The 24,023-nt window shown below is 39.1% G+C and overlaps 2 protein-coding genes and 1 long non-coding RNA gene across 3 annotated transcripts; 2 read left to right on the top strand and 1 right to left on the bottom strand.

The window, feature by feature from the left end:
- Nucleotides 1-1,087: 1,087 nt before the first annotated feature.
- LOC137849548 (uncharacterized) lies at nt 1,088-1,519 on the bottom strand. Its single transcript, XR_011091945.1, has 2 exons — nt 1,383-1,519; nt 1,088-1,298 (listed from the first exon to the last, which is right to left on the bottom strand). It is a non-coding gene; the product is annotated as an uncharacterized lncRNA (long non-coding RNA).
- A 10-nt stretch (nt 1,520-1,529) lies between these two features.
- Nucleotides 1,530-8,928, top strand: TMBIM4 (transmembrane BAX inhibitor motif containing 4). The gene is made up of 7 exons (XM_068669286.1): nt 1,530-1,766; nt 3,277-3,385; nt 4,690-4,795; nt 6,311-6,344; nt 7,236-7,353; nt 7,855-7,900; nt 8,482-8,928. Exons 1-7 carry the CDS (start codon nt 1,670-1,672, stop codon nt 8,686-8,688), a joined length of 717 nt encoding a protein of 238 aa, XP_068525387.1. The 5' UTR covers nt 1,530-1,669; the 3' UTR covers nt 8,689-8,928.
- Nucleotides 8,929-9,313: 385 nt separating this feature from the next.
- LLPH (LLP homolog, long-term synaptic facilitation factor) lies at nt 9,314-13,340 on the top strand. Its single transcript, XM_068669287.1, has 3 exons — nt 9,314-9,464; nt 9,563-9,745; nt 13,114-13,340. Exons 2-3 carry the CDS (start codon nt 9,565-9,567, stop codon nt 13,275-13,277), a joined length of 345 nt encoding a protein of 114 aa, XP_068525388.1. The 5' UTR covers nt 9,314-9,464; nt 9,563-9,564; the 3' UTR covers nt 13,278-13,340.
- Nucleotides 13,341-24,023: the final 10,683 nt, after the last annotated feature.

Raw genomic sequence — 24,023 nt, forward strand, 5'->3', positions numbered from 1 at the left:
TGTTTATCTTATCAACTCAAAAGCCTGAGGCCACAAATAAGCCCCTATTGTATAAATCCATTAATAACTTCTGCTCTACAAAGTGTTCTGGCCTGCAGTATCTAAACATCTAGCTGCTTGCATCCAAAGTGATGTTCCCCGCAGCTGACTCACAAATTGAGCAAGCAGCTGCTGGTGATGGACAGTGCCTGGGATGGCAGGGCTCTAATCGGTGATGGCTTCTAGGTGGACTTGCACCAGGGAGCACTGGTCACGCTGGCCAGTAATGCCTAGCACTGGAAGACCAAAGGTTTTCACAAGAAAGCAGGCAGCATAATTATTTCAAAACAGTTACTATTCAGCAATGCGAGCAATGCATAAATCTCCAAATTCGGGATTAAAGCTGACAGATCCTACTCTACAGCAACTAAAAATGCGAAATGAAATTTTAAAAACCATAAATACTTCCTGGAATATAAAGTAATGTTCATAATTTTTTATCTGTAATTGAAATGTAATATCTTAGGTCAGCTCAGTAGGAGAACTTTGTTCAAGATTATTTCATCACAGACTCACATAATTTATTTACTTGTCCCTTGAGAATCTGAGTACAGTAGAGGCAACTATTTTCCAATTTTTAAAAGTACTTTATTTGAGTTGAATCTTTTACATACATTTCTAAAATGTCTATCACTTCAGTTCCTTGGGAGGCTTTTGATAATATTCACAAGTCAAAAAATAACATTTTGTATTCCCCTTCCCACACCCCTGTTTTTTGTGAATCCCTAAATGGGAAATGCCATCTTGGGGAACTTTGTTGGGGACAATTCCACACATATAAAGGCTAATGGTACAAAATATATCTGAGAAACATTGAGCATCTTTGTGCTGTGTTTAATCGATCTGCATTCACTTTGAAGGATGAGATGTATAATTAGGAGAAAGCCAGAATCAAATTCTACTTTGCATGAAATATTTATACAAGGAAAGGTTGGACCTGGCGCTTAGGGACATGGTTCAGTGGGTGACGTTGGTAGTAGGGTGATGGTTGGACCAGGTATCTTGAAGGTTTTTTCCAACCCTAATGATTCTATGATATGATTCTAAGTCAAACATGGCTTTGGGGGTTGTACAGTGATAGTGAACATGCACACCCAAAGCCTTTTTTATCATTTATTGCTGAATGCTGATACATATTTGTAGCCATGGACTTGGTGAACGGTTTCCACATAGCAGATGGAGATGAATCAGAGGTGAAGATCAGTAAAAGGGATGATTTTCTTTTCAGTCTCTGGAGCTTCCCCTTACGACCTGTCAGACTTAAAAATAGCAACAGGAAATTGAGTTTCACACAGGCACAAACACATTTCCTCAAGCCATCGACAATCTCCAGCGGGGCAGACCTGGGCGGGCAAAAGGACGGCACAACGAAGGGCTTCTCACAGCAAACCCAACCTTGCTGTGATCCCGCAGCCTCCCCGCGTAGAAACCCAAACTCGGGGGCTCCCCACTTCGCCCTGAGGGGGCTCCCTGCCCCGCCACAGCCCCGGGGCCGCCATTTGGGGGCGGCGGGCGGGAAGGGCCGGGCGCCGCCATCGAGGCGCTCGGCGCTCGGCGCCATCGAGGCGCTCGGGGCTCGGCAGCGGGGCGGTGGCGGCCGTTGGTGCGTGAGGGGAGGAGGGCGGCGGCCATGGCGGCGGCGGAGCAGCGCTACCCGCGGAGCTCCATCGAGGATGACTTCAACTACGGCAGCAATGTGGCCTCGGCCAGCGTCCACATCCGCATGGGTAGGGGCTGGGGGCGAGGAAGGGTCCCCCCTGCCCTGCCCAGCCCGGCCCCTGGTTCCCCGGGGGCTCATTTTGGCGTTTCTGTGGGGTGTGGGGGGGTGGGTGTAGATCTGCTTACCAGGGGGGTTAAACCCTACAGCGATGCGTTTTGAAGCTCAAATCAGACCGGTAAAAAGTATGCGTGTTAAAACTGGAGTCTGTAATTAAATACAGTAGTTTAACCCGGAAATTGAGGGGGGTTAATTTCTTCTGAGGGGTGTTTTCAGGTGTTGTCTCCTCAGCTTCAGCGCCTGGGTGCTGTCAGGCCATAGCTGTGGCCTTGAAATGCTGCTTTGCTGTTCGCATGCAGGTCTTAAATACACTGAATACTCCTATATGAAATGTTTTCATCGCTACTACTTGCTGAAGTAGGTAGAGCATTGTAGTATACACCTTAGAATAAAAACAGTGTACGCAGCAAATTTTTTAGTAGACATTTCTGATAAGCAGGAGATCTCTCTCTATTAAAATACAATTTTATCTTGTTTGGAAATTAAAAGATGCCCTAGCAAATATGAAAGCGGTCTTGCCCTTAGCAAAACTGCTGACGCGTTTAGTAATGTGGGGAGAAGGGCAGGCCAGCTAGCAGGCTACCTCTGTGTATGTTCAGTGTGCTACAGCAAAGTAGGGTCTGGTCCCTCATAGCTTACAAATATATTTAATTTTGCCTGCTGCAGTAGCACTGCTGAGGTTAATTTAGCGTCTCTTAGCATGTGCTCTGAAATTCGTTTAATCTGTGTTGTTAAGGCTTGACTGATTCTCGCTGTAAGCCTATTCTTAGTTGCAGAGCATTTTACGTAATAGACTTGGTCTCCTTCCATTTAGAGTGGGACATATGTGTTATGTACCATATCATAGTGTCGTGAACCACTCTCTTATTCATGAATTAGGAAGCCTGTTAGCTTAATTTAGAAATTTCTTGTAGTAGCTTATATCTGTAGGTATCCATCTAGTACAGCACAAGTCACAAATGATGATAAATTATGTCTAACATGACAAAAGGTCAATTAAGTCGATATTACTGTAAAGGTTTCGCTGTTTAAAAATACTTACAGCTCTTTTTGTCTCCACACAACCTCCAAGCTTATCGTTTTTCATTTACATCCATTAGATACCAGGAACGTGATGAAGAATGCATACTTTTAGTATTTTCATAGTGAAAATAGAGATTGGATGTAGTTATAAAAGCAGTCTGAAATAAATCCTTCCTAAATGTTTTTTTATTATTATTTTTTTTTTGTCATCATTGTTGCTGTCTATATAACTATGTGCAAGAAAAAGTGTAATCTTGCTGTAATACTGTATTGGTGTTTTAAGGAAAAACAGCTTATTACTATTTTCTTACGTGTTTTTTCACTGAATAAAGAATTTCTAATAGTTCCATATCAAACAGAAAATTTGTATCTGATTTACTGTTGAACTTTATAAGTGTAAGTGAAAGTTGATTATGTCTTTATTTTCTTTCTTTTAGCTTTTCTGCGGAAAGTCTACAGCATTCTTTCCATTCAAGTTCTTTTGACCACGGTCACATCTGCAATTTTTCTGTACTCAACTGGAGTACAGGCATTTGTTCATGAAAGGTAAATACTAAAATGAAATCACTGTGTGTATCAGTGTGTTTAGTTTATGTAGTTGCTCTGGAGCACTCCTGTATGCCTGATCACACAGTGTTGTGATTCTATAATAGAAAATTTGTAACCTGATTATGGCATAACTTTTCTTCTGACATTTTTCTCTGTAGTTTATTATTAAAATGTATTTCAACTGCTGTTATTAAAAGTTATTTTAATCAGTAGGTTAGTAATAGTGTTTATTTGCATTATGAAAAGCTATATATTAGTGTGGAACATCTGAATTATTGATATTTCTTGTTTTATGGTCTAAATATCTGCTCTTAGAATCTATTTGGAATGTTGTTGTTTATATGTATTAGTTCCAAAAAGCTGAATCATTTCTTAATCCTCTCGCTCCTCCCCCACTCTTTGGTGTTTGTTTTTTTTTTTTCTTTGTCTCCTGAAAATTAGTCTTTTAAAATTCCTGTGGGTTTAGTTTTTTGCCTCATAATTTTCATGAGAAAAAAACAAGTCTCAAAATCAAAGTATGGTAAAAATAGGAGAAAAGAATAACTGGGGAAAGGAAGAAAGCACTGAGTCCAGTTTCTGTTTTCTTCCAAGTGCACTTGCAAGCTTTGCTTTTACTTTCACTTTATAGCCCTAATAAAAAAGGAGGATCTAGTACTATATGAGTTCCTGTATAAGCTGTATTATATACAGCAGAGGTTGTAAGACTACAGTTTTATAATTATATCTGTTTTTTTTAAATCATCCTGCTCAGTTAGACCTGTTGTGCTTTTGTGTTTGATTTTAGTCTAGTTTTTGCAAGGAGGGTTTCTTGAATGATTTAATTATAGCTATATTTGCCAGTCAGTCCTAGTTTTCTTTGGCATGGTTAGTGCTCATGTTTGTTGGATTCATGCGCTTAATTAAAAAAAAAACTACCAAATAGATAAATAAATAAATAAATAAATAAAACAATTCCCTGGAATTCTTAATATGCAAAATATTACATATACTTTAAAACTGTTAGTTGAGTTCAGATAGATTTTTCTGTTCATACACTTGATGAATTCCTGGGCAATCTATAGCTTCAGCATGAAAAAACTATCGTTACTTGTGGCCATACTATTTTTAACTAATTATGGTGATACGTTTTAGAACAGTTTTACTGTAAAACTTGCTTTACATTTACTTTGGATTTATGGAGCAGCATGCTTGTGTAGGTGATCACTTTAAAAGTTTTGTTTTATATAAACTGTTTTTAATGTCTACCAAGTATTTTATCTTAATTTTGATGACCTTTTTTTTTTTTTAATGAAACTTTACAGGCCTGCCTTGCTTTTGATATCTGTATTTGGATCTTTGGCTATAATCTTAGCACTGACCCTCTACAGACACCAGCATCCTGTTAATTTATACCTACTTTTTGGATTTGTAAGTATTTAAACATTTAATTTTAATAGCCCTTAGAATATCTTCGATTTTGATGAACTCCTTAAATCCAGCTAGTAGTAGCTAATTTTTCTTGTATTCCTTGGAAGATAACTCAAACCTTTATGAGTATATAGGGTATTTTTGGAGGTTCTATTCACAGGTTGTTTCTAGATAGCCTCCAGTTCAGATTTCTTCTACCACATTTTCGGGAAGAACATTAGAGCTTGAAATCAGATTGAGCAAGCTTTTTTTCTTTTGTTCCCCCCCTTATTTTTTTACGTCTATGTATGTATGTGTGTGTATGTTATGTGTATGTATATTTTTGTTCTGTTGTTAGTTCTGTGCAACTGCTCAGTAGGAGAGAAGGGGAGCATTCCTGTTGCCATATTTGTTTAATGGACAACCTCGAGGACAGGCCGAAATATAACCAGCCATATGTGTTTATTTCATTAATTGTTTTCTGTTTGATGCTAAATTCTTAAAATGTCTCCAACACAAGAAAGTCAAACAACACTATCCTCAAATTTCAGTCTCCTGATGTTGCAAAGCTGTAGATGTGGGCTAACTTGCCCCTGGGTATTTTGGACTATGTAGCAAATTAGTCTGATGAAAGGAAGTCACATCAGCACCATCAGAATGCGATGCTTTAGAAGCTGCCTAAGTTGTATTTGTCATAAAGTGGGAAGATAGAACCCACCCTTACTTACAAAGCAAAACTTAATTGTTACAGGGTTGTATTCTGACTCACTGCTGTCTTTCAGGACAGAAAGTAACAGGGAGTAAAGTAATAGTTTCACCACATGTGGTGTGGCAGTTTATGGCGTGACAGTTTTAAGTATTGCATTGTGTAGGAATAGAAGGATTAAAAACTGCATGTGATAAATTGGCTTAAAAAAATATCGGTTAAATGCGCTGTAATTTTGATATGATCTCTTGGTTCATGCCATAGATAGTTCTCTTGTTTTCTTGTAATGAAACTTAAATTCAAATTACCTTTTTTTTTTTGACCCAGACATCAATAGTACATTTGGTTTTAACTTAGCTTTATGAGTGGCACACCGGGGAGAGGAATAAGTTGACAGAGACACTTAGCTGTCTAGTAAGATATTAAGAGTGTTCAGTGAAAGTATTTCAAATATTGAAAAGTCTTGAAAAAGTGAATAGTAGGTCTGAGAAATGTTACAGCCCTGTTGAGCTGTTTGTAAGAAGTGTGATAAGATCAGTGTGTGCTCTGAGTAGAAGACCTAAATGGCAGTTTTCTGTAGTGGCTGTCTGTCATTCATTTTCACTTTATGTTGCGTTATTTTTATGTATCAGCAACGTCCAGCACACGATGACAGAACGCTTGCCATTTTCTTGTTGGAAATTAAGCATGTTATAATGTATAAAAATTTAACTGGAGAGCTAATGTAACACATATGGGGTTTATGTTACATAATGGATCGTATTACATGTGAAGTCTCCAAGTGTTTTGTTTTTTTTATCATTGTAATTATTTGTTTTTACTTTTTGTAGACCCTGCTGGAAGCACTGACAGTTGCTATTACAGGTAAATGATAGCCAACCTATTTTCTGGTTCCTTAAATGAATTGAATAATGAATCCAATATGTTTTACTAATTGCCATCTGAGATTCCTAAATGAGTTATTAAGATGATTAACAATTCCGAATGATAATGAGTTTAGTAAAAACCTGGGGAATCAAGAGAGGAAGCTGGAGTCTTGTCCAGGAGTGAAAATGTATAAACCTGAAGTGAGCTGTGCCATCCATTCTTTTGGAACAGCTAGCAGTGCTCATTCCTGGAAGGCACCTCTCAGCAGAGCTGATCTGCAAGTAAAATGTCCTCATCTCCTCCTTCATCCTCTGAGGGAACTGCTTTGAGTTTGGAGAGTTTTGTACTTTGTTCTCAGGGCGGTATGCAGAGAAGTTGTGCTATCACCTTGCACCATAGCTTCCATCGTAAGCTGAAACCTCTTCAGTGTGGTTTCAGGTCTCCTGCAGACAAAACAAAAACAAAAGTCAAAAATGTCATTTGTGGAAATGAGGTTAAAGAGGAAGTCAGATAGAAAAAAGTCTCCACCCACTTATATTTTCCTTCCTGCACCCTAATCAAAAAGTTCTAACAAATCAAGGCATAAAATAGCTCATTTTTTATTTTTTCCTCTTTTTTTTTTTTTCTGTGAGTATGGAAGATCTGTTCTTATCTCTATTTAAGAAGCTACAAATACTCCATAAACGTTAAACTTAGTGCAAAGGTCTGTGTAACATATGATTGTGATCTTGAAGTGCAAAGACAAGTTCAGGCATAATTTGCCTTTTTTGCTAACAACTCAAATTTTTTCTTGTCTGTGAACATTTAAATCTAATTTCCACAACAGGTAACTGAGCAAATACATGGGATAGTGTTCTTTAAGTGACAGTTTGCTTTTTCGGTTTATAGTGAGTTTCTACGATGTGTCCATCGTCTTGCAAGCCTTTATTCTCACTACTGCTGTATTTCTTGGACTGACTGCATATACCTTGCAGTCGAAGAGAGACTTCAGCAAATTTGGAGCGGGGTATGTTGTCTTATCTATGACTTTTGTTTTGTTAAGCTAGTTTTTTTTAATTTTTAAAGCAAGCTTTGCAGATATAACAATGAATACAGGTCAATAGAAGCTAACCTACTGCAAGGGAATGGTGAGGGCATTGTTTATTTTAAGATACTGATTTTATGCAGTTCTGCTCTCTTGGTAAGAAATTATTTTCAGCATAGCGCTCCTTATTGCAATAATGATTCTTAGAACCATATTACACTAGTTTATCTGGATTTTTCACTGAGACTGAGCTGTTTTAAGTATAACAGTAAATTTAGGATGTAACTTTTGACAGTTCTATAGAACCAAATTTTACTGCTGATGCCAGCAAACAGTTGGTATTGAAGAACTATGATGTTTGTTTACTGAATATATTGTGAGGAGGTTTAATACAAAGAGAGATTTAGAGACTTTAAGTAAAAATTAAAAGAAAAGGTATTGTTAGTGCTCACAGTTTAATTTTTATTTTATTATTTTTTTCAGGCTCTTCGCTTGCTTGTGGATTTTAATCTTCTCAGGTTTCTTGAGGGTAAGATACTTCACGTTCAAGGTCAAAACATATTTTTTCATGTAAATTGTGTATTAGCTTTGAATCCAACTAAAACATTTTGAATGCTCTGAAATATCCTAACAAAAAAAGTCCTGCCTGGGTCCATTACCATTGTAGATTATGTTTGTAATCTTTTAACCATTCATTTCCAGTTCAGATTTTTGTTGGATGCTGTTCTTGCTAGTGTAAAAGTGGTGTTTGAACTGACTGACAAGAGTGCTGTCAGCTGAGGTGCACTACTTGTCTGACAGAATGGGGAGGAGACTTCTGTTTTCATCAGATATTTTTTTGTTTAGTTTGTCTTCTGGTGTTACTGTTTTGGAGACCAGAGCTTGTTTTCTCTTAAGAGAAGACACTTTTTTCTTAGTTAAGAGATTGTATGACTGGGATGTACATGCAATAACAATGTTGAAGAGTCGTTGTAGTGTTGTATTTGTATGTATAAAGCAGTAAAAAGACAGTAGTATCCATGTTTTACGTGCAGCATATCTTTGTGCAGAGATTTTAATATTAAGAAGAAAATTAAACTTACTTTTTTTTTCTCTTTCATTTGCCTCCAGCTGTTTTTCTACAGCGAGACGATAGAGTTGGTGTTTGCTGCTGCCGGAGCACTTCTCTTCTGTGGATTTATAATTTACGACACTCATTTGCTGATGCACAAATTATCCCCTGAAGAGTACATACTGGCTGCGATCAATCTCTACTTGGACATCATCAATCTGTTCCTACACCTGCTGCGTTTACTGGAGGCATTTAATAAAAAATAATCAGAAGCAGCGAGGTTGATTATCACACGTATGAAGTTCAGTACCTAAATAGCGTTGGCTTGGATGATCTACAAAGAGACTGAATCTCTGTCGCTCTGTCATTCCATGAGTATTGATCCCTCTTTTTCGGGGGGCAGGGCTTTTCATGTCGCTGAAGTTCTTGTCTAGAACATGTATTTTATTTAGTTAACGTGGTGTAGCTGTTTCAGTCACTTTTTAAATTACTTAATTTGCACTCAATGTAATTCATTATTGAATTGTTTGCCAATTTCTGATTGTTCCAGAGGACGCTGTTAGAATGCCTCTGTCTGCTGTTGTGTAGCTGCTGGGAATGTTTGCTTTTGGGATCGCAAGTGGAAAGCATACAGGCAGCCCCAGTTTATGGGTGTGCAATGTGTTATTAAGTTAAAACTTGTTCTGGTTTTTGTGTGGTGGAGGGGTGGGCTGGCCGTGGGGGGAATGTTCTGTCAGATTGTTACACGAGCTGGCGGGGGACGAAGACGAAGGGGTTCGTGGTGTATTAAGGATTATTTATTGCCTGTCTTTGCGTGTTTGGGGCCATTTGAAGGCAGCCGCTGGCGCTTTGTGTCCGTTCCCCAATAAACTCGGCAGCCCGCAGCCTGCTTTTTGTGGTGCCCCTGCGCTCGGAGACTTACGGGAGCACCCGCGGGGGGGAGGTCCACGTGATGCTCCTCCGGGGCGCGCCGCCCCGCGCCTGCGCAGTCGGCGGGAGCGGCCTAGCGCGAGGGTGGGCAGCGGCCTCGTGCGCGGCTGAGGTGAGCGGTGGGGGGGGCCGTTGGGACCGTTACGGCCGTTGGGGGGGGGTGGGGGGGCGGCAGCGGAGCGCTAACGGCGCCCTCTTCCCTCCCCTCAGCCATGGCGAAGAGCCTGCGGAGCAAGTGGCGGAGGAAGATGCGGGCGGAGAAGAGGAAGAAGAACGCGCCCAAGGAGCTGGAGAGGCTGAAGAGCCTCCTGCGGGCCGACGCCGACGCCGTGATGGAGGAGGTGAAGGAGGTGGCGGCCGTGCTGCCCCCCGCCGAGCTCCGCCAGCAGCAGGGTGAGACGGGGACCACCGGGACACGCGGCACGGGCACGGCCCGGCCTCCACAGCCGCCCCCTTCCTGCCCCGCCTGCTCTTACCCTGCAAGCAGCCTGATGTACCGGGAGCTTTCTGCTGCTCCTCTGCTTTCCACCGCCGTCACCAGTTCTGCTCGGTATTTTCGGCCTGGAAAGCCAAATCTCTCTCCTCCAAAGCCTAAATTTGCTATTAAGTCAATGGATCTGCTCATTGGCAACCTTAGCTTCTTTCTGCATGGCATCTAGTCGCTTGTGGAGCTGGCTTAATAGCGTCTGATTTAAAGTATTTGATTTAAAGCTCCTCAGAGAGATCCCTTTGCAAAAGCATTAAGCAAGCAAGGATTCCTTGGCAGTTTATTCCAATCACAGCATCATCTTTGCTGTTAAGCTCGAGATAGGACATAACTGCCTTTCCAGTTTAAGGATGTTAAAAAAATGTGTAAAGCTGGAGCTAAAACTATTTTGTAGATACCTTATCATCGGTAGTGATTTATTAGTTTTAAATATATTGTGCCCTGGTATGGGTAACAAGGACCCTGTTTTTTTAATGCTGGTAATACATTACACGTGGTGCAGGACTGTGTGACATTAGCCACCTACAGGTAATTCCATCTTCCTGTCCATTCCTTGAAAAGGATGTAATCTTTAAATAATTCAGGAAATGGAAACAAAGGTTTTAAGTAGCTGTGTCTTGGACAGGAGTCAGAAAGACACAACCTCTTTCCAAAACTGCACTCCAGACTAAATCATAGCCCTTTTTTCTTTTCCAGTTTATGCTGTGTAAGCTGTTACGAAGTTGCCAATATAAGCTTTTTATGTGGGATGCAGAAGTCTCTTGAGACAGCACAGTAGGGATTTGAAATAATACTAGTCATGACTGTCAGTCACGCAGGCAGTTTTGTCAGTGCTTCAGGGATTAGGAAAGACAGAGAAAGATTACGAGTTTGAACAGCAGAGCCTATAAACTGTTACAAATGGAAATGGAGGCTGTATAAAACATAATTACCTGGTTAAGGGTAGAATCTAGTATGATTTGTAGTTTTTTTCTGTGGTTCTCATTTGTCCTGTAAACCGGCTGTAAAAGTTGTTCCTTACAATGGTTAGGATTGAATTTTCAAAATGATTTGGAACGTCATCAGCTCGCTGGTGCTGAAGCTGCAGGAAACATTGCTGTCTTAAACCTAGTTTCTGAATCAAGTGCCTGGTTATGTCATTCCTGCACCCCCTTCCGAATCTGCTGGCAACTTTTATATGCAGTGGCCAATTTCACACAGCATCTGCAGAGAGGTAGCAGCCTCAGAAATAGTTAGCTGTAAGTTTTGTGAAAATAATGCTATCTTCGAGAGGACTCTTCAGCACAAACTGTTTATGGACACTAAAAAAATTCACGTTTTGGAAAATGTTATGAAGGACCGAAGTGTAAGGTTTAATCTAGAATTTAAACTTCCCATAGATAAGCAACCGGTGAATAATTTTCCAGGCTTAGAAAGTATGTAGATGTATTAGGGATATCCTCCTGTGTTACCTTAAGGTATTTCTCACAACATACTACAAAATATTTTTTCCCCCAGTTTTTGTTGTTAGGAAAAAATAATGGAAGGTCTGGCTAGCCTTCAGTCAAAAGCAGTTTTGTAGATGTTCTTAAAACTTTATGGGCATGCACAGATTTTTCAACATAATCATACCCATTGAGTCTGCTGCAATTAACTGCTTTTACAGTTTTTTTTTTTCTTTGTCCTTTTCTTTATCTTTTCTCTTTTTAATCTTTTTGGTAAGTTTTCTTTACATCCTCAGACCACTTTACTGTTCGGTAACTTTCCTCCTCTTACTGATTGCTACAGCATCCTTGGGATTGCAGAGTGATGAAAATGTCACATTACGTAAACAACCGATACTCTGTCCAGGAGTATTTCTTCATTTAGTTAATGTTGCAGCAGACATTTATTATGGAAGTGCCTTTTTGCAGTTACAAGCCCGTTCATGTCACGGATTAACCTTAATAGTATGACAGGACAGGAATCCAGAGAAGAAACTTAAGTAGAGTTGTGTTCTATGTTTTTCCTTTATCTGTTCTGTATTTAGGGGTGGATTAACTTTAAAAGAAATCCATGAACGGTACCCTAATTACAGGTAAAATTACAAATGAATTGGTTGAAAGCAAAGTGATTTCATAGAAACCAGTGTGTACACAACCTAGTTTGTAACTTTGTGCTGTTATTTTGCTCTGATTGTTGCTCTGTTTGGGAAGCTTGGCCATCAAATAGCGCTGGCTTATTTCTTCAGCAGATTTTTGCAAGGTGTGACTTGTGCTGTGCTGCTTGGTGCTATGGATCCATTCTTTTGCATGTTATTACTAGAAGAAAAAACCTGATGCTGTAGCATCACACCTGAACCGCCATCTGATGCAGCAGTTTATATGAGCACCACCTGAACTGCCAACTAATAGTTTGGTTCTGCATTCTTCAGAACCTTCCTTTCCTTCATGTTTTAGCTCTTGCTCCCAACATCTGGAGCTTTGAGCTGGGACAGACCAGCTCTTCCGTGGCATTTGCAGAGCAGCAGTGTTCAGAAGGCCTTGTGTTTCTCTGATGTCTCAGGACTTCTCTGGAGCTGGGACTTTTTGGCTTGCTCACCCTTTGCAGGCAGTAATAAGTTTGCCCCCCGTCCCCTCCTTGTAGCCTTGTCTCCCTAAAACAGCCAGTTCTTGCGGTGTTAGCTAGGTGAGGGTGCTGTTCTTAGGAGTGACCACGTCACAGGCAGTCTTCCTGATCCTAGAGATTAGTCGTCTCTGCCTCTTAATTGTATTGAACTTGATCCTATGCTCACTTTTTGAGGCAAATGTATCATTGCTGGCTCATAAGTTATACGTTCCCTGCATTTTTCAGAGATTTTTCTCTTTATTCTTCTCTTTACCTGTCTTCATCTTCAACTCAATTTAACATTTAGAACTTTCTTGCATCTTAAACATTACATCATAAAAAGTGTTTAATTGTACATATGTTTCAGTAAGCCTATGGCTTCCTGTATGCTTGCAGCTTTTGATGGAGACCACACACAATGTTTTTAGACACAGTGTTGGAACAGATGGCAGACTAAAGAATAAGGTGCTTTGCCCAGACATAGGCCTTTAGGGAAAATTCTTCATATTTACTATCAGCTGTTGAAATTCTTGGGTTGCTGTTGTATTGGCTTGGAAACCACTTTCAATGTACAAAGCCTTCATCTCTCTGTCCACAAATACTGTTGTGTATAGAGATCTTTTTATCATGTTTGTGAATCTAGTAACAAAATAGCTTCTATGAAACTGATTCATGTATTTTGCTCACTATAAATTCCTTTCTTTTCCAGATGACTGCAAAATGGACATAGGTAATAAACGAAACAAAAAAACTTTCCTAGACGAGCATGGACAGTACCCAGTATGGATGCATTCCAGGCAGAAAAAGAAGCTTAGGGCACAGCGCTTAAAAGAGAAAAAAAAATCAAAGTTGGCCAAAGGCCGAGCCCGGTAGACTCGAAGAACTTTGTAAGATCATGAGTATTTTACTTTCCATAATAAATATCCTAAACAAGTACACGATGCTTCTGTATTTGGCCACCGAGTATGATTTATTTTGTTGCATGAACCTTTGAAGAGACTGCTGGGCCCGCAAACGATGAAAGCAATGCAAAAAGCAAGTGCCTTTGAATAGACTTAATGTTTTGTTATATGTTTTCTTGGGGAGGGGGAGGGGGATGGGTGTCATCTTTTATTTTATGGGTGCTATGAAGAAAAAGAAGCTGTAAATGGTTTTGAACTGTTGTCAATGTAATTTTTCTATTAGTAAATTTTACCAAAGAATTCTGTAAGCTCACTGTATCCTTTAAGTTCTGTAAAATAACTTCTGTCATGCTGATCTGTGTTGCTTTAAACATCTGGTGATCAATGAAAACAGCCTCTTAATATGTAACTTAAAAGAGATTACACACTGAAGTCAACACCAAAGCTTCATGAAACTTTCTTTTTAAAGTAAAAATCAAGACAAAGTGTTGGCGTGACATTTTTTTAAAAAATCACAAAGAGAAAGTTGTTGAAACAAAGTTTTTCACTATGCAACTGAAATACAGTAGGAGCTAAGTAATTGAAAGTAAAACTGTTTGATTCGTTTCTCGTTAATCTGAGTGAATGCAAACGCACAGACTGAGGAAGAAGATCTAAAACATTTTCCAAGTTTTATTAAAGTAAATGAGGATTTATTTTTCTGCATGTATTTTCAGTAGCTTTATATTTCTCTTAAAATGGCAGTAATCTATCATGCTTTACAATGTGGGCATAGAATAAAATATTGCAGGATTGCGTAACAGATGCCATTTATATGTCATTAGCTACAGTTGGTTGCATATTACTTGGCAATAACATGTGATGACAGATGCAAGAATTAGTTGCCCAGAAAGCCCGTGTTTTTAAAATGTCTCTCATTTCAAGGATGGAAGTAATTACAGTACCAGTCTTGCTGTGTATTGCCTGTTGAAGTACCCTGCATTGATGCAGAGCATAACCTTTGTACAACGTCACCCAAGGCGGGATCCACGTTCTGTAATTGCTCAGAAATTGTGATGTGTGATTACTTGGACATGGGAAGTAGGATTTAGCCTTTTAAAAGTAGTTCCAGTGGTATTCTGTACTAAAGTCCATTAAGAACTACTCAGCCTGAAAATTCAGTTTTTCTGGAAAAAATCAACCGTATTTTGTTTCGTTTTTATTATGATTGTTAAGTGTTGAGGGAAATTACTCGTCTTATGCTCAGGTGAAGCAAAGAACTACAAAGATGTTGTAGGACATACCAGTATATCATCTGTTTGCACATACACTGACAGCTAACAAGTCTCAGTAAGATGCGTAGATCAAAGTGTACCAAATTACAATCCTTTAACAACTTACATTTGTATTTTTGAAATATTTCCATGAAGTTGATACTATCTCTGCAAAAAAAAAAAAAAAAAAAGATGCTGCTTTTTATTTGTTTCTTTGCTTTATTAGATACTAGGGTCAAGATTTCATTATCAAATATTCTAACATTTACATTAGTACTATTTTAAATTTGATTAATATGGAGGAAAACGTTCATTAGATTCATCATTATTTTTATCTGGAAAATGGAAAGAGCTGTCACTTTGTGTTTCATTACCATTTTAATGCTGTTGGCTCTATTCTGCTTAATGTGTGCAGTGCTTTGGGGAGTTGTGGAGGGGAGTTTTTTAGGTTTAAGTGCTAACAATTTTTTTTTCTATAGAGTAAGCAGAGTGCTATTTCTGACATGCTTGTTTGTAAATCGGGTTACTTTCAAGCAGTGGCTGGTGGGAAAGCAGACTGCTTTTCCTGAGTGGAGATAATCAAACTGACAAAGTACTTCCATTAAACGTACGACTTCAGAGTTGGTTTATTTTCTTTCTCTAGGTGCACAGCCATACTCTGTCTCTCATCTTAATCAAGCCCGCCACTGCTGTACTTGCCTTATGCTCTCCTCTCTGGAGTTGTTCCAGTTCTGCCTCTGCTCTTTCCTCTGAAAGAGAAAATGATCTGCTCAACTGAATGCTTTTTAGATTTCTGCTTTTATGACCTAGCCCTGAGCTTTGTTGCACAAATGTATTAGTCTACTACTTTTGTGACCAGATTAGGGATTTGAGTCTCAAATGAGAGACAGCAGACCCCGCAGTCATCTTTTATTTAGCAGTTGCTTCCTACCAGCTGAAACAATACTGCCTGTGTGAGGTATTTCCTTCATGGTGTCGAGGATAAAGTCAAACAGGTTCACTTAAACTACAGATATTTTAAGACATCCTGTTTGATTTTTGAACTGAAGCAGAGGATAAGAATGGAATAAACCCCAGTCTTTACTGGAAGGCAGCTCCTAGCCTAGTACCACGTACTTCCATGTACTCAGCCTGACACCCCAGCTCTCTGGTGAGGCAGACCTCTCTGTGGGCCAGACAGGTTTGGAGGGCCTGGCTGCCTGGGATCTGTAATCCAGGCTAAGGCTCACTTGTGGACAGGCAGCAGTGCTCTGGCTAAATGTACAGCATGGATGTAACCTCAGAGGTCAGGTTACATGACAAACGCAGCACGGAAATTTTACCTTCTAGCATTTCGGCATATGCTCCTTGCTGCTACTGCAGTTTTGGATTTGGAATTTGCTTTAGATCTCTGAGTAGCTGTTCACACATCTATATGTGAACACGAATGCCATTTTTTTTAAATTGTTGAGTATTCAGCTTACGTTGCTGAATCTGAAACGTTCTGTTTGATCAGTTGATGAAAACCTAGTTCTTGTTTCTTTTCAATTTAAACATGATAAATTTTGGCATAAATACTTATTTTAAAAGCCCTTACATGGATTTTCTGAGTAAGCTGTCTACCTCTAAACTCTCTAATTATATCACATCACAATTTGTTGATCTTTATTGAGAAAGATTTTAGCTTGTCATTCTGGGAGAAAAAGTTGCAATTGATCCAACTGATGGAAGGCTGAAAGTCTAACTGAAATGACACTGGCATAAGTGGTGGGGTTTTCTGTACATTTTTTTCTCTGTGTGTGCGTGTCTAACTGCACTATTGTGAAATTGCTTTGTTGCAACTTCTACTACTGTAACTGTGCCACCTACCTCCCATGCCACCTGTGCAACCTGTTTTTCGTGGAGCTAGGAAAGGCAGGGGGAATACGATACAAGTTTTGAACTGCAAGTGTAACTGTCAGAACTGAAGAAATTAAATTCTGACGTTTTTTGGAAATGGTTGTGTATAAAATGTGTGTTTGTACAGTATAAAGACTTCATTAGCAAATTGCTAAATATCACATAGGCTGTTGACAGTTTCCTGACAAGCTGACAACGTCTGCACTTTAGTGTGCAGGACTTGGGTTTAAAGTGAGTTGTTGCAGATGCCTCACACTGGATGAATCAGAATCATTAGGGTTGGAAAAGACCTCCAAGATCATCAGGTTCAGCCACCCCCTACCACCACTGTCACCTACTGAACCATGTCCCTAAGCACCACGTCCAACCTTTCATTAAGCACCCCCAGGGATGGTGACTCCACCACCTCCCTGGGCAGCCCGTCCCAGTGCTTGACTGCTCTTTCTGAGAAGAAATGCGTCCTCATTTCCAACCTAAACCTACCCTGGCGCAACTTGAGGCCATTCCCTCTAGTCCTATCACTAGTTACTGTGAGAAGAGGCTGACCCCCAGCTCTCCACACCTTCCTTTCAGATAGTTGTAGAGAGCAATGAGTCTTCTCCAGAATAAACACCCCCAATTCCCTCAGCCATTACTCACAGGACTTGTGTTCCATGCCCATCACCAGCTTCGTAGCCCTTCTCTGGACACACTCCAGGGCCTCAATGTCCTTCTTGCAGTGAGGGGCCCAAAATTGAACACAGCACTCGAGGTGCGGCCTCATCAGAGCAGAATACAAGGGGACAGTCACCTCCCTGCTCCTGCTGGCTACACTGTTCCTGATCCAAGCCAGGATGTTGTTGGCCTTCTTGGCCACCCGGGCACACTGCTGGCTCATGTTCAGGTGAGTATTGACCAACACCTCCAGACCCTTTTCCTCTGGGCCCTTTAGGCCCAGCCTTCCAGCCCATTTTTATCCCAGCAAAGCATGTACCTGTCCAAGCCGTGGGCTGCCAGCTTCTCCAGGAGAACACTGTGGGAGACTGTGTCAAGGCCTTGCTGAAGTCTAGGTAGACTACATCAACAGCCTTCCCCTCATCCACTGGGCAGGTCACCCGGTCGTAGAAAGAGAAGAGGTTGGTCAGTCAGGAGTTGCCTTTCATGAACTCATGCTGACTGGGCTTGAATGGTGGTAATGAAGTTCCTGGGGTTGTCAGGTCACTTATTTCTGTTCTGGGACACCTTTTCTGCACTGTGTGGTCAAGTGGATTGGGAAACTAGTCTAGCTGAAATATACTTACAAAATTCCACTTTTCCTTTTTTTTTTTTTTTTTTTTTTCCTGTCTGGGACAGTTTACTGTCATACTGTAGAGAGAGCATTGTCAGTAGGAGGCAATACAAGACTGGGAACAAAGCTCACTTTATTAAAAAAAATAATAATAAATGTAGCCCTCCTTCTTCTATACTGGATATCTGCTTTTACTATGCTAACTTTTCATCCAGCAGCCTAAAGTGTTGCATAGCTTCTAGCGAATGTGATACGAGCTGGAAATTTGATTTTTATCAGATTTGTAGTGTGAATTTACCTGGTATAAATGATTATAGGATTACAGCCTTAGCAATGTGGAGGTCTGAGAGGTACAAAGGAATCTGCTCCTGTGGGTGGCATGATCTGAATCAAGTCAGGGCAGTGGTGGGGATGATGAGAGCCGGGAATAACAGCTATGAATTGCTCTCGACAGGCCAGGTTTTTGCCATCAATTTTGTCTTATCTAAGGGTGAGTTTCCATGGGAGGACTGAGCCATCTGATAGCTCACTGCTGCAGGAAGCGGCTCTTCTGCTCTTCTTTTCAACTTTTCTACCTCCCTTTTCCAGCTGTGCTGCCCAATTTGTTATTTACTGCTTTGGGAGAAATAGCTAATGGGATTTTTTTTTTTCTTTCCCTGAGCTAAAAGTGAGAGCGAATGGACAACTTTCTTCCATTTAACAAACACTACACACTTGTGACAACTCCCCTCTTCCCACCATCCATTTTCTTCCTATGCTCCATCAGTGTTCTGATTTCAACTTTCACTTATGAACAGCAGCAGTATTCAAAGGGAAGGACAAGGCAGAAGGGGAAGAGAATGATTTTTTGTACTGTCCTTCCTCCTTCCCAATTGCTTCCCAATCACTTCAACCTCACTGTCACAAATCTTCATTTTTTTTTCTGGTGAAAAATATATATTAATATAAAAATGTCTGAAATGTTAAGAAGAGTATGTTGTATGGAGGCAGAGGATTGTGTATTGAGTGTCCTATACAAAGTACATGTATGATGCAAGAACATTTTAGGTCTATTGGTTGTGGTTCTTGGCCTGGTGTTTGAAGCCTTCCAGTTAATTTTTGATGGTATTGCTTCTACAAGATATCACAGAACTCAGTGCAGAGTGGATCAGAGCCACGGTCTGCCTTGCACCTCAGTACAAAAGCTTTCTGTGAAGGTTTAGAGAGAGAGCTGTGTGTCAACAAGTTCTCACTCCTAGAGACGTAATTTTATATCATGATTATTACTACTACTGAACATCACTACCACAAATGCAAAATTAAGTTCATTTAAGATAAAGAATATATTCAAAAATATATTTTAAAATAAAGTATTTCTGAGACATAACTGAAAAAAACACAATACCTTACTTTTTCTAAACTTGTTGTACCTCCTGGAGGTGTCAGAGGATACAAAGAAGGAAGCCAGAGATGATGGCACCAGCTTTCATGGGCTGCTGATGGTGGAGCTGCAAACTGGCCTACCCCAGCCCTCAGATAATTGGGTTGTTTTTCTCTCATAAATGTTCTTAAGGCTGTGTGAGTTCTTGTGAAAACTGACACGAGATTAGACGAGCTTATTTGAGAGCAACTGCTGCTAAAATCTGGTCCATATCCAGGTAGTTCCTTGGACTGCTTATCATAGCCTCATAGATGGTTATAGCTCCCCATAGCTCGTCATAGATGGTTATAGCATTGAACAGAATAAAATAAAATAAAATAATAAAATAAAATAAAATAAAATAAAATAAAATAAAATAAAATAAAATAAAATAAAATAAAATAAAATAAAATAAAATAAAATAAATAAATTGTAATTCTTACACAAAGCACAAGACTAGGACCCATGGGAAAGATTCTGTTTTTTTTGCTTGTTATGTAAAATGAATACTATTTTGCTAAGCCCACCAAGTGTCCAACATTTTAGAATGTCTGTTATAAAGCTTTAAAAACAAACCAAAACCATTTGCAGTTTTTTCCTTAGCTAAGCAGTATGATGCTAACAGCTAACACGCGTCCTTATCATGAGCCATCAGTGCTCATCTCCAGACTTCTGTCCCTTGTTACTCATACAGACTTAGAGATGGAGAATTTTTTTATTTTATTTTATTTATTTATTTTTTCCTATTCTTTTTTGTCTAACTCCTCAACAAGCTCTTGGCTATGCAATGAGCAGTGAATCTGTGCTTCCATGACTGGTGATTGCCCAGTGATGGTGACGGGAGAAGGCAGAAGGAAAAAGTTTTCCAGGCCATACTTTCCCTCTGGAACAATTTCTCTGATCACTGCCGCAGTGGCCATGACATTATTATCATCCAAATTCAGCAGGAAAAGAAACTGGATTGTCTGTTGTAGTGCTCAGTGACATCACCTCCTCAGTGAGTGACTCAAGTTGAAGCGACACGGTTGCAACGAGCCATCGGCTTCAGCCCACCTCCCCATAAACGTGCTATTGCTATCCCTAACCAGACCATTTCTGGGCATTTTGGGAGAGATGATGTGAAGACTGAGCCTCTCCCCGTGGAGCAATCCAGCTGGGAGCCTGTCCTGGTGCTGCGGGTAGCGAGCCGAGCTTGCTGTGGAAGATGCTGCCCGGCAGATGGCACCAGCGCTAGCCGGGAGCCCGGGGCAGCCCTCATCCTGCCCTGCCGTGCTGAGCCACCCTGAACGCCTTCCTGGGGCAGGGATCGTCGTGAGGCATCGCAATGCAATGCCCCATACAGTATTTATTCGTTTTATTATATTTTTCTTTCATTTATTTACTTGTTTTTTAGCTTGCGCACTTATTCATTGCAGAAGAACGCTAAAAATTCGGTGGGGCTTTTGCTGGGGGTATTTCCAGCACCTCCAGGCTCACCCTTTTCCTAACTGTTAGGAAAACTGCTGAAATTTTGACTGATATTTTGTATCAATGAGGAATGTCATTTAAATGTGCAAAATCACTTAACATTTTTACTGGTAATCAGTTATCCTCTAAAAATACACTAAAATTGCTCCTTGATGTGAATGCTTCCCCAATCTAGGTTTTTATTTATTTTTATTTATCTATTTATTTATTTTTTTTCCCATAAACATACCTTTTTTCTCCAGAGATGAACATAAAGGAATCAATTTCTTTCTGGTATAGAGTGTTTTATTTTTCAAAGTAAGGTTCTTAAAAAGTAAGGTTCTTATCAAGCAACTGAGATGCCTTAATGAAAAATTCAGAAACTCAGTGAAAAGAGAGTTGTTTTATATTCACTTCTTTCCCTTGGATTTTAAAATCTCCACGTGGTGATTTCAGCTAAGGTATTGTGTCAGGGAAACCAAAAAGTGAAGTTGACCAGAGACAAGTAAAAACGCCTGTGTTGTTTTCATTGTCCAAATGTAATGATGTGCAATAATTTAAAACAGCAGTTTTACATGGTTAAAAATTAATTGGATTTTTAAAAATTCTAAAAGTAACCCTAGAAAAAGCAAAAAGGATAACTGTTTGCATTAGGTTAGAATTAGTTTTTAAACTGGGAAAAAAATAAGTTTTATATGTTTTAGCACACACACACAAAAAAAAAGTGCTTTATTTTTAGGAATGCATACAAATCAATTTTTGCTCATACACCAACAAACAGTGTTACAACAAATGCATCTATTCCTGCAGCTATCATTGAAGCTGAGAAAAAAATAAAATCTTATGTGTTTCAGGGATAAGATATAAACAAGACAATACAAAATTAGAGATAAAAGCATTTTAAAAGTTCAAGAACACTTTTTAATAAAGACATGGATATCCAAGTTTCTTTAAACAGTAAGTTATAAAACAAATACGCAGTGCTACAGTTGAAAAAAATGTATGGACTAACATTTAAAACTAAAAAATATTTAGGTTGTAAGAAAATAAATGTTGCTTAATTTGGAGAGATAGATTCACACTTGAAAAAAAAATGTTAATTTAGATTTGATTTGTAAAAATTTATACAAATAAATTAAATGTATTTTGTAACTAAATTGTCAACTTTCAGTTAATGGATATTCTGATGTTTCTGCCTGGAAACAAAGCTTAAAAAACAGCAACAATAAAAAGAAAACAACAACAACAAAACACAACAGAAAAGCTGAAGTCTATCATTCAGTAAAGAACAAAAAATTAAAATAAAATGTGCAAAAAAAAAAAAAAGCTTTTGCAAAACTCTTAATAATGTAATTCTAATTTCTAAATATGTTTGAAACAAAGCATTTTTAGATTATGTCCTCTTTAATTTACAAACTCTACATTTTAGGATCTTATTTCTGTCAGAAAACTCACTAACACACAGATATAAACCAACGAATGCAGCTCCTGGTCTGCCCTGATCTCTTCAGAGATTGTTTCATGAGAAACAGAGGACCCAGAGCTTTCATTTGCTTTTAGATGTAATGTGAATTTGCTGTGGAAGGAAATTAAATAATTTCCAAAATGATCTTTCCCAAGTATCTTTTTGCGTTAAACAGGGTTTGGATTCAGTGGCTACTAATGAATTTGGATATGTTAACAGTGACTGGATCATATCCAAATATGACTCGATGGGAAAGCCATTAGTTTTCTTCCCTGAGGTTACACTGGGATCCCATCTGGTGATTGCTAATAAATGTGGATACTTTCTGAAAAAGAGCTTGCATTTAGATTCTAGCATGAATTACTGGGAGCGCAGCTTCTTGCAGTTTCATTCATGCACTTCAGTGAAGCTGAATTTGTAATAACTTAAAACTTGATAAAAAGGAGCACGTTGCTCACAGGACATAAGCCTTCAGTTAATCTTTTTTGGTTCTGTTGCAATTATTTGTGAAATAGGATTGTGTTTGTTTGCAATTAGCAAATATGTAAAAATACCTTTGAGAAGATCAAAAGCAAGACCATTAAAAGCAATTTTATATTTGATTGTAACTACCAAGTGCTTACCTTAAAATAACAACTTTAATTATCAAGTGAGTGTCTGAATGGCTTTCCTCCTTAGTGGGATGAAATCTAAATCCTATTTATCTTTCCTCTGAGCCATTCAGAGCACTTAGGCAAGTCGTTTCATTTTCATATGTAATGCTAGGGAGGAAATCCTAACAGGAACAGAAACATATGTTTGTCTCAACAAAGAGGAAATGCTCATCTCTTTTCAAAATCCTATAACTTCTTGGAAAATACAGCAGTCTATTTAAAATAGTAAGCCTATTGACTATGTGCAGCCTATGTTATTTGTTAACACCACAACTATTAATTACATGGGAAAGATTGTTTTCTTTTGTTAACAAAAAAATCCGTTGTTCACTTTTTTATGTATTTTTCCTGACAAAACAATTATTAGCTGGTGGAAATTGACCCTATTTTTGATCAAAGGAGCAATTCATCTCATCCTGCAACCTAACTGCTATCTGTCATTGTAGAATGCACAGGTCTTATTTAGCTGCCGACCCCATCCAGGCATGAGAAAAGGGAGTGAGGGAAAAACCTATAAAGCCCAAAATAAAACTGCAGATTCTTCTGGTTCTTGTCAGTTTCAGTTACAGTGGGGTAGAAACAGCAGTAAATTCACTGGGGCTATACCAGATCAAAACAAGTCCGTTATAAATATCATTCATATAAACCATGTGGGACGAGAGAGAAACTGTCAGAATAAGAGAAGGGAAAATTGGTCTCTTCTGCACTTCAATAAATTATATGATGTTTTTAGAGATTATACCATGTAAAAAAAATAAAACTTAACGTATGCTTGCCTGTGCACATGTGAATGCATGTATGTGTGCATACTCACACAGTAGTTTTAACTTAAATATTTTTCTTTAACAAAATACAGAGAGTTCATTGACTGTAGATAAAACTTGAGCACCATATAAATCTAGGAGAAAAAGAGCTTTGAAGAAATGCTTCACCTTTTCCCCAGGAGTCAACTCAGTGACCCAACCTGCTTCTGACGGGGTGAGTGACATAGTCCCACCTGGCTTTGCTGAGTAGCTTAGAGAGCTGTGATCACGAAAGGTGAGGAACTTTAGGGCTGTTGGGGAGGTGATGACCAACATAAACCCTTGTTTACCTACACAGCTGATAGAAGAAGGCTGTTTCCTATGCTTCCCAGCTGTAGTTGAAATGAATAGTAAGAATCCTAGTGACCTACAATTTTACTAAGTTTTGTTTTTGTCTTTTTTTGTTGTTTTTGTTGTGGTGGTGGTGGTGGTTGTTGCTGTTTTAATTTTACATTTTGAGATTAAGAACTCACTTACATGAAAAGGCGAGAAATTGCCAGATGAAAAAGCACCTTCCCTCATTTACAACTTCAACAAGATCTAGAGCAGTGAC

This window comes from Anas acuta, chromosome 1 (genome assembly GCF_963932015.1).
Source record: "Anas acuta chromosome 1, bAnaAcu1.1, whole genome shotgun sequence".
NCBI lineage: Eukaryota > Metazoa > Chordata > Aves > Anseriformes > Anatidae > Anas > Anas acuta.

Coding starts and splice junctions, on each gene's coding strand:
- TMBIM4 (XM_068669286.1), top strand. CDS start 1,670: ATGGCGGCGGCGGAGCAGCGCTACCCGCGGAGCTCCATCGAGGATGAC. Junction 6,345..7,235: donor ACTGACAGTTGCTATTACAG/GTAAATGATAGC, acceptor TTCGGTTTATAG/TGAGTTTCTACGATGTGTCC. Junction 7,901..8,481: donor TCTTCTCAGGTTTCTTGAGG/GTAAGATACTTC, acceptor ATTTGCCTCCAG/CTGTTTTTCTACAGCGAGAC.
- LLPH (XM_068669287.1), top strand. CDS start 9,565: ATGGCGAAGAGCCTGCGGAGCAAGTGGCGGAGGAAGATGCGGGCGGAG. Junction 9,746..13,113: donor CGAGCTCCGCCAGCAGCAGG/GTGAGACGGGGA, acceptor TTTCTTTTCCAG/ATGACTGCAAAATGGACATA.